The sequence below is a fragment of the Camelus ferus genome, chromosome 19 (assembly GCF_009834535.1).
Source record: "Camelus ferus isolate YT-003-E chromosome 19, BCGSAC_Cfer_1.0, whole genome shotgun sequence".
In the NCBI taxonomy this organism is placed as follows: Eukaryota; Metazoa; Chordata; class Mammalia; order Artiodactyla; family Camelidae; genus Camelus; species Camelus ferus.
The window spans coordinates 2,261,088-2,271,595 of NC_045714.1; the positions used below are offsets into that span (position 1 = coordinate 2,261,088).

Sequence of the window (10,508 nt, forward strand, 5' to 3'; positions counted from 1 at the left end):
GATGCTCATTCATTTATTGCCCAGTTAATAGACATCTCCTGGAAGCCTATTGGTGCCAAGCCTTTTTGCAAAGAAAATGTTGGTGGTAGAACCAGGTCTTCACCATGGAGTGCTCCAGTGAGCCAAGTCTGGGACTAGGAATGGAATTCCCAGGCCACACAAAGTAGAAATCCAGAGCCTCTTCCAAATGGCAAACATCAAGCTGTGAGAGGGAATTGGATCAGAGCTTCAGCAGAGGAACCAGCCACATCATCTCCACATTCTACCCCCAAGAAACCCCCCGAGATAGAGAAAATGGCAAGGTGTTGATATAGTTGAATGAGTCTTGGTATCAGGAGGCTGAGTCCAAGTTTCTATTTTACTAGAAAACCCTAAAGTCAAATAATTGAGCTAGCCTCTCCTCAAAATCCATTGATCCTTTGGGCTTTGATCCTAGACAACATACTGGATATAACCTTATAACCTTATATAATACATACTTAGTGCTCGCAGGGCTTTTCACAATGCACTTTCAATTGCATTAGGTCCCTTTTGCAGATAAGGAAACTGAGACTCAGAGTCACTTGCCCAGGGCCCTTACCCAGAGGGGCTGGAGTAGAATCCAAGCCATGAGTGATCCAAGGGAAATCCTTACCCTGAGGCTTGGGGAACAGTGCTCTTGAAAGACAAGGGAGTCAGGCAGAGGCTCTGCTGGAGTAGGGATCAGGAGTCCCCCTGCTTACATGCCTGGAATTCTGGAGTGTTGAGACTGAGAGACTGGAAGGAGAGAGGTCAGCTGCCCCAGCCCCTCCTTACCTCTCACAGGGGAGATGCAGACTTTCCCGCACGTGTTCCTGCAGCACTTTAAGTTATCCAGACACTGGCCATCTGTCTCACAGTGGTTGGGGGGGTTAAGTATCAGACATTGACCCTGGACCACTGGACACTTCCCAGGCTTTTTCTTAACTGGTGAGAGTAGAGTTATGGGTTAGAAGCTTTGTACCTTCTACAACACCCCCCTGCTCCTTGGCCCCAGCCCCTGCCCTGGCCTGAGCACAGAGAATCATTGCCTCCCATCCTCATGACCACCATGTCCTTCCTGAGGCCCAGGTACCCCCGGAAGGTAGCATCTGGCTCTTCTCTAACATCAGGCCCTCAGCCAATGCAGGTGACCAGGTGTCCAGTGCGGACTGGATCTGTCACTGCCAACTGCCTAGTTATCTGAATGACCAGATGACTATGACCTGAACAACTGACCTCCCGGCAGACTGGCTGCTTCACCAGCTAGGTAAATAATTTCCTCTCTGGGGCAGTATGACTCCCTGACCAGCTAACAAACTTGGCTCAACAATTCTTGGCCAGGAGGAGGCCTGGACTCGACCCTGTCCCCACCACCACCCCGATGCCATGTCCTTTGTCTCACTCCACTAGCTCTCCCACCTCCTCACCTGGGTTCAGGATGTCAACAGGGTCCAGGCATTTGAGTTCACAAGTATCCAGGCAACATTTCTTCTTCCCTGGGCACTGCCAGTCGCTCCTGCACCTGGGTTTCTCATATTTAGTCACTCTAAGGCACTGGGCAGGATTTCTAAGAGGGCAGGCTCCAGCTTTCAAAGCTTTGGAAGAGATGTGCAAGAATTCAGGATGGGGCTTGAGTAGCCATCACGGCTCCTGGACAAAGCACCGCTTTCCAGGAGTGGCCCCCACCTAGCTGACTGTCCCCTAAGTCTGAAGGAAAGTCTCTGTCTGACCTCCATAACAGCCTTAACAGCCTTGGTTAAACCACATGTGTGGTCATGAGAAAGGCATAGGGCCCCCAGTCAAGGTTTCCTACCCCAGGAAATAGCCAGGTTACACACAAGCAGAGAGGCAGGCTGGGCGTGATGGAGATGGGGAGAAATAAACAAAGATAAACAGAAGTGACGGGCAGGTGGAAAGCTAGAGCCAGAAGCAGGAAAACAGAGACTAATGGAGAGAATCAGACTGATGACTGGAGAGCCACAGACAGGGTACTGGGAGGGAGAGAGAAATAAGAACAGAATGGGAGTGAGACCTGGGCTGATAGACGACGAAGTAAGAGAAGCATTTCCAGATGCTCAGAAGCCCTCTCAGAGACCTTGGCGCCTGGATGGACATGAACGCACTGTCAGGGATATCTCCTGAAACTAAGCTGAGAGAGTAGAGTCTAGAGAAGGGGCCATCTCCACACCACTGGGAGCCTTCGACTCCAACCCTGCAGTCAAGATCATCAGGGGTGACTCCAGCTTACCTTTTTCAGCACTTTCCACAGCCCAAGGTGCCAGAGTACCCAGGGCAAGAAGCATGAAGGGGAAGAGGCTACTGGACTTCATGGTGAGGGCGGGGGTAGCTCTGATGGCCAAACCTCCCTGTTTATACTTTCACTAGTGGGTGTGGCCTCGCCAGAATTTCCTTGGCCCCTCCTAGCTTTGATGACATAAGCAGGGAGCTTGGCCACAGACCAGGAAGCCTGATACCAGAGAGACTGTGGCCCTTTCCCGGCCCTGGGTAAGACTGCAAGGCCAGCAGAGTAACCGCCAGCGAAGAAGTAGGAGAGGCTGGCCTGGAAGTTGTTGCCAGGCTGATAAGGAGACCATCTCTGGTGTCCATCTGAGCCCTGAACATCCTGGGGGCCCCCGCCCCATTAGCCTTGTTGGTGGAGAGGCGGGCAAGAGGTCAACTGTGGAGGTGCTATTTAGATCTGATTCTCAATGAGATGTTGGGTAGTGCACCCCTAATTCTCCCAATTCTGGACTTGCAGGGGCTTGTGAAACTCTCCACTGATTGCTCAATGCAATTTCCTCCTCAAATTTCAGATGACAAAGTCCTCAACCAGCAGATATTTACTTCCCCGAAATATTTACACCCCTGTATCTCCAGTGTGTAATCCATGCCGGATGCGTGGAAAGCGCTCATGAAGAGCTGTCAAATAAAAGACGCAGAAGAAAGAGCTCTGCCCTCAGCAAATCTCTTTGGAGCTCAGGATTCCCAAGTGTGAAATGAGATGGTCCTCACAAATCAGCCTTTTCAGAGAGCTGTGAGGTTACAGAGGTGAAAGGACTCTGAAAAGAATAAATGAATTGTTTCCCTTACAAGTAAAGACAATTGAATCTGAGATAAAGGGATAAAGCAGCTCATTGGTCGCTGTAATCAACACTTAGTGACGGCGTACAATTTGAGATGTTAGAGGAACGCTTCCTACCCCCAAGTACCCTACAGATCTCACGCAAGAACAACAACAACAAATGATGGCTGCCATAAAGTCTAGTCTATGTGCTACCCTGTCTGTATAGATTGCTTCTAACTGTCAAGAGAGTGATCATTATCTCTAGATTCCAAGGCAAATTGGTCTAACTGCAAAGCCCAAGCCCTTGCCTCAATATCATGTCACTTCTTGATGCTTGGAATTTCCCCATTCATTCTTCAAAGTGAAGGTTTGTGGAAATGCAAAGAGACACGATCGCGTCATGCGTTATCCAGCAGTGACGGCTCCATAAGGACTCGTTTGTGAAGTATCCCCCAACTAGACAGACAACAGATCCCTCTAGGGAGAAGTCACTCAGTGATTTAAATTTTGGTGGGAAAAGACAAGGAAGAAAATTAGCATGCACTGAATAGCTACCATGTGTCAGGGGCTTTCTCTCCTAGCTGGCGCACTCAGTAGGGCGAGTAAGAGAGAGATGGAATGTCTGACCTCCACTGATGGATAATGTCACTGTTGAGTCAAACAGCTTGACTTAGATTTAGGGTTTTGGTTCTCGCATCACCCCAAGGACAATTTCATTCTTCTCACCGGGGGATGAGACCGGAAGAAGTTGCCACACTTCTCAATTTCTGTTTCTTCCTATCTTCCTCAGAGCTACACTCAAGAGGGTATCTGGAGTTTTCCAAAAATTTGCTTTATAGAGATTGAAAGGGAAAATGCTCCAGTTAGAGTTCTCTATCTGTGATTGATTATAAAAGCCAACTCCTTTTTCATCAGAAGAGTCCTGTGATCAATTAGCAGTGTCTGCCATGGACACCATAGAAGGGTATTCACATTGCATGACCATTTCTGCCCTTCATACATCTTGTTCTCATAGACTGTGAAGATTAAAGGGAATGCAGAGATCATCTAGATCAAGACTCAGCAAACTACAACCTTGGGACCAAATCCAGACAGGTACCTGTTTTTCTAAATGACGTTGTATTGGAACACAGTCACACATTCATTTGTTTACATATTGTCTGAGGTTACTTTCTTACTACAATGGGAGGGTTGCCTAGTTGTGGCAGAGACCCAAATTAGGTTTTAGACAAAGTCTAAAATGTTTGCTCTCTGGTCCGTCAACAGAATATGTTTTGCTGACTTCTGATCCATACCAAACCTCCAGCTGACAGCAAGAGACTGAAGCCCTCCGGAGAAGGTACATGCCCAAAACTGCATACTGAGTTAATTACACAACACCCAGATCGAGTTTTTCTAAAACTGGTTACTCCCATGTTGGTTCCCAAAAACTAGTAATAGGTGATGGCTGGGCACTCCCACTCCTGGCCCGATCTTAACCCAAGATTGAGTCGCTAAGCCTACCTCACATGCCTTCTATAGCCTTCTGCTAGATACTGTAGAGTCATTCACTTATTCATGCAATTCATTCACAAAAAAATTATTTAATGAATTCTTACTGCGTGCCAAGGATTATGCCAGGCCCTGAGGCTACAATCAAGAAGGCACATGGAGTCAATATTACATGGTCATTAAGAACCTAAACTTTAGGTCAGAGTTACCTGGGTTGGAAGAAAAATCACTGACCCTGCCTGAGCCTCAGTTTGCTCAGCTGTAAGATGGGGGTATTGATCTCTCTTATATCACATGGTGGTTGTAAGGAGTATTTGGCAAGCACTCTGCACAGTGTCCGGCCCACTCAGCATGGCAGATGCTGTTCTTATTACAGGTAGGTGTGCTGAATATTAGGCAAGCAGGGAGCCATCAGGTTCTTGGGTCCTTGGGTCTGAGCCCTTCTTGCCCTGCTCCATTAAATGCCTGACTGAGCCTTCAGGACAGAATTGCTTCTAGGGTATAGAGAGGGCCCTTGTCTATGCAAACAATTTGATTTTAAAGTGTATTCTAAAATTCACTAGACCATGTAAGGTACTATGATTAACCCAAGAAGATTTAGAATAATTGTCGGTGCCATCATGTTTGCTCACCGTCTAGCCAGAGCATGTGACGTCTTCTCAGTATCCAGGCACCATTTCCTCCCCTCTAGGTCCAGAAACCAGCAGATGGTGAATGAGCTCCAGAGAGAGGCATCACTTAGCATAAACTTTGTGTTTGGTGTCATCTTTCTAAACGGATATATATTTTTTTATTTTGATGGAGTCAGTGTACCCAATTTTCCCAGTCCTTTACGGATTGTACTTTTCACATCAAACTCTCCTCACCGAAGAGCAATCCCTTCCATTTCCCTTAAACATTTTTGCAAGTTTTATTTTTCTCATTGAAGTCATTCATCTAGCTGGAATTTATTTTTTGTGAAAGATTTGAAGTAGGGATCTCGTTTCAATTTCTTTCCAAAATGGAATGCCAATCGTTCCCCCATATCGTTGATCCCCTGTTAATTTATAAAACCACATCTATTTTGCATCAAGTTTTCGTATGTAGATGGATGTGTCTCTGTGTTCTATTGGGTTTCCTTACTCGATGTGCCTATTGTCAAACCAGCCTTCCTTGGTACTCTTTCAATTAACATGTATGTTTTCTATATCTCGGTGCTTTGCAGCACAAGTCTTTTCGGTTTTACTTATTCAGAATTGTTTTGGCTATTCTTGCATTTCTACTCTACCACACATATTTTAGGATCAATTGGTTAAGTCCCTCAAAAAAAATCTATTGAGATTTTTATTACAGTTGCATCAAAGCTGTAAATTACAGGGGCGGGGCCAAAATATTTACTATATGAAGTCTACCCAAGTGTAAAAACTGAGCAATAGGGAGGCTTTGCTCAGTTGACCATCAGCTCCAACTGGTCCAGTCCTCCTCTAAGTCTCCAGGTCTCTCTCTCAGCCTCACAGATGCCATCTTTCACCTTGACTGGAGTCCCTCTGCTCCCCGACCTCTCTGAACTGGCAGCTTAGACATCTGAAGTCTTGAGGATCTTGTCCCTGACTCACTGCATACTCTAGACTAAGGCACTGCCCCTCTCTGAGCCTCAGTTTCCTCACCTGTACCAAGAGTGTGTTGGGTTGGGTAAAAGGGAAGACCTCTCAGAGCCCGGACACTCTAGGAAACATCACCCTTGTCTGCATCCTCCCAGCCCCAGATTGGATGGCCACTCTCCCGACGGAGGTGAGCCTCATGCTCACAGACCTCTGCTAGCCAGCTCCATGGGGGTTTTTTGGGAGTGAAGGGGAGGAGGGTTCCTTCTTAAATGAGACCGTTCTAGCTAACCTCTGATTCCACTTGGCCTTGAGGCTCTGTACCTCTAGACACCTTCTAAGGGAGGGGATCATGAATGATTTCTATTAGGGCGCATAATTAGGGTCTTGGTCTAGTTTCTGCTTCATGGTGTCTTCCCCTAGAATTCTTTCCAGTAAACACACCGGCCCTCTTGAACTCGCTTCTTACACAAGAAAAGATGCTGACTTTTTGTTTGCTGTCTTTTTTTTCCCTCCCTACTCTCTCGTTTATCATGTGGGTTCTACCCTTGATACAAATGTTTAAGTTAAATGTGGTAGAAGTAGAAGGGTCAGAGGTTCTGCTGCACTTGGCCCCGATGCCCAGGGCCCAGGTGAGTCCCCTCCAAGAGCGGCAGATGCACATTTTAACTAGTGATTTTTTTCAATTAGAAAAATAAGAAGAGAACTTCTGATCAAAGATGGCAAAATTAAGAGGCTATAGCTCCATTTTCATCTCTGAAGCTCGCAGAAGCCCCTCTTTGATCAAATCAGAAAGCAGTTTCAATCCTGAGCCACAGTTGATTTTAAAGATGGAGAACATTCTCATCATCACAGACATTCTACTGGCCAGCCGCGCTCTATTCCTGTACTCTATTTTATCATCTGCCTAGTTTTGATCACTATTTGAAACTTATTCGCTTACCTCTTTGCTGTCCACGTTCCCCTCCTGGAACGTAAGTAGAAGGCAGGGAGTATGATTCTCTTCTTCACCACTGTATCCCCAGTGCCTAGTACAGCATCTAATATGTCTCCCAAATAGACATTCAAGAAGTACTCACTGAGAAGGCTTTTTTTTTTTTTTGTAAAGCACCTGCCAGGATCAGAGGCCACCCTGAGATTTTCTTGTTCCTCTGGGAGGAAATGGACCTCAACTAGCAACTGCACGTTGCAGTGCTGGCATTGTTATCTTAATCTGCCTACTTCCTCCCTGGATACCCACCTCCCGCTCAGCTGCTAGGAAGCACTCTGCGTGCCTTGCGTTCCCTGGGGGTGGGAGTCCTAGGTGAGCAGCAGTAATTGCATTCACTACTTCAGGAAAAAGAATGACCTTGGACCTGGGAAAGGGCAGAGCAGGAGGTGACATGTGGAGGTGGGATTGTCCACGGCAGGATGAAGAGCAGGAAGACACAATGGCTCACGGATCTGGGAGTTTTATGTGTGCTTCAGTTACCCCTGAGTGAAGAACCAGCATTTTGCCCTTCATCTCTTCCACATCTTGTGCTTTGCTTTTGTCTGCCTCTTAAGCTTCCTAGTAAAAACGTCTTTGAAAGGGTCCACTTTTGTCCCTGATGAACTGAAGCTTTGTGGCTTTGCGAAGATGGCCTCTTTGAACCTCTGTTTTCCCTTCTACAAGCCAAGGTGTTTAAACAAGACAATGCAGGCCCAGGGTGTGGCGCAGTCCCCGGCATGCTGCATGCTGGGGGAGTTCTGTGACTGATAGCTTTCTTCTCCTTCCTCTCTCGCTATCTTAGGGCCAAAGAGCCAGAAGAGTCAACCAGCCTTGGAGACAGCAGCTATGCCAGCTGGAGAAACTGGGAAGGACTGTGAGCTAAAAGTGAAAGCTAGAAAGGCAAAAAGTCATAGAAATACCATGATCCCCGGAGAACAAAGAGAGAGGTGAAATTCTGAAAGGGATCAGGGCGATTGGCTGAGGTCACAGCCCCTTCCTGCCCTTGGCTTTCTCACCCACGGCTATGTCCAGCGCATCTTACCAGGTATAAGAAAGAGCACCACAAGTGACATCTGTCACTCACCAACTTGCCAGCTCACCAACCACTGCAGAAGATATTATGCTTTTTAATTATTCAAGTCTCCAGGGAACCAAGAAGGCTGAGAATGCTGAGTTCCCTCCAGGGGACGTAGGTTCAAGAGTCCCCCAAAACATAAGTGCTCTGTGCCTGGTTTTATCAGGTTCTCAAAGCCATGTGACCTCCCTGCTTGTCAGGACACCAGGAGGCCCAGGCGCAGTGTCTGCTCAGGCTCTGTGCCTTCTCTTGACAATGTTACTCTCCCCGCCAGTTCCCTCCATGCTGTTACTTGGATTCTTACTCTCTGTTCTTGCATTAAATGTTTGTTTTACTGAACTTTAAAGTCTCCCATCCTTTGAGTTTAGGAGAGAGGTATAAACAAAGAAGCAAGGACTAGCTACCCTTCTGTGGAACATTCTTTCCTATCCAAGAGGGTAAAGGGAGCAAGAGGAAAGGGAAATGAGAGAGAGAATCAGGAGGTGGACAAGGGAACTAGCCTCTGTCAAAACCTATACATAGCTAGGAAGTAGCCAGACTGGTCTTCAGATTCAGGATTGTGTGGTTATTGCCTAGGAAGTGAAGCAGCTTCTAGGCTGGGGTGAGGTCTGCCAGAGTCGGGAGAGGGGTGTGAAGACGTGGGGAGGGTATTTCTCAGAAGGGCAGGCCTGGTTCATTAGTCCAAGTGCCCGATGCCAAGTGCTTGTAAGGGCGCTGGGATCCAACTCCAAATCAGAGCTCCAGGCGTCATCCAGTGGCCACTATGAAAATTGCAGGAGAAAAGAGCAGACGAGAAAAGAAACCCCACTGAAGGCAGTCCTGGCCAGCGCCAGGGGGAAGCGAAGGAGAGAGCCTCCCCTTGTCCTCAGTGCCTCCCCACAATCAGTTAAGGACCCGGTTCCAGTCAGACCCCTACAGGCTGCTGCCTGATCCAGCTGGGGTTCTCTCATTGTGAGCTTGGGCAGCCTGGTTCCCCCGCCATAAACCAAAGGAGTAGGACAGGTCACAGGCCAGGAACCATACTTAGCACTTTCGCTCATCTGACCCTCATGTCCAGGTAAGATCTCAATCATCCCATCACCCCACACTCCAGTCACTCCTGACCACACAGATCTGTGCTTCATTCACCTATGAGATCCCTCGTGGCTACCTAGGGAAATTCCAGCCATGGGTTAAGGCTTGGCTGCAGGTCACCTCTTCCATGATTCTTCCCTTCTTGCCTGCCGATTGCTCCATCCCCTCACCTAAAGGATCCTCTTTCTGCTACAGTTATGGTCAAGTGCACCTCACTCCCTCCATCTCTGAGCTCCCCCAGCTCAGGGGCTTTTCTTAGTATTGTTTCTCCCTCCTCACCCCACCTAGGTGCCAGGCATAGACAGGCTTAACAGTGCCTGCTCTGAACTCAGTCTGCCTGGCTTCAAGTACTGTGTGGAAGGCAGAATAATGGTCCCCCCAAAGATGTCTGCGTCCTAATCTCTGGCACCTCGGAATATGTTATCTTACAGGGCAAAGAGAGTTTGAAGATGTGATAAAGAGCTCGAGATGGGGAGATTACGGTGGCTTAGCTGGGTGAGCCCAGTATAATCACAAGGGTCCTGCTGCTGTGGAGAGAAGAGGGTCAGAGTCAGGGAAGGAGATGTGATGCCAGAAGCAGAGGCTGAAGTGATGACCTGAATTCAGGTAGCCTTTAGAAGTTGGAAAGAGCAAGGAAACAACAGTCTCCAGAAGGAATGCAGCCCTGCCAACCCATTTTAGACTTCTGACCTCAAGGAGTATTTGTGTTTTTTAAGCCACTAAATTTGCAGTAATGTTACAGCCACCATAGGAAACAAATACATACTGATTCAGCTTCTCACTGATCACATGACTCTGGGAAACTCACCCTCTCAATGACTCAGTTTCTTTGCCTGTAAAATGGAGATGATACAGGCAATAATTCCTACCTCACAAGGTCGTTGGGAGGAAAAAAATGAAAATACCTGCGAATTACTTAGAATAATGCCCAAGACTAAACATGTGAGTTATTATTATAAGAATCATTAACAGCTACCATTAATTGAGAACCTAATATGCAACAGGCACAATGTCCGATGCCTTAGAACAATTTCCTCCATTCTCACCATCACCCTTGAGGGTAATTATTTCAATCCCCATTTTACACATAAGGAAACAAACCCAGTTATTTGCCCATAATCACGCTAGGACTGGAAGCATTTTAATCTTTGCAGTTTCTAACACGCATTTGGGAAATTGTACTGGTTTGTGCTCCTTACCGATAGAAGGTTAGTTTTGGTTTTGGTTTTTTTGGAGGAGAACAGAAGCTGAGCA

At 47.2% G+C, this 10,508-nt stretch overlaps 1 protein-coding gene across 1 annotated transcript; it reads right to left on the reverse strand.

Annotated features, from left to right (window-relative positions):
* Positions 1-2,339, reverse strand: LOC102517762 (antileukoproteinase). Its single transcript, XM_006193530.3, has 4 exons — positions 2,249-2,339; positions 1,428-1,595; positions 796-945; positions 1-202 (listed from the first exon to the last, which is right to left on the reverse strand). The coding sequence occupies exons 1-4, from the start codon at positions 2,328-2,330 to the stop codon at positions 198-200; spliced, it is 405 nt and encodes a 134-aa protein (XP_006193592.1). The 5' UTR covers positions 2,331-2,339; the 3' UTR covers positions 1-197.
* Positions 2,340-10,508: the final 8,169 nt, after the last annotated feature.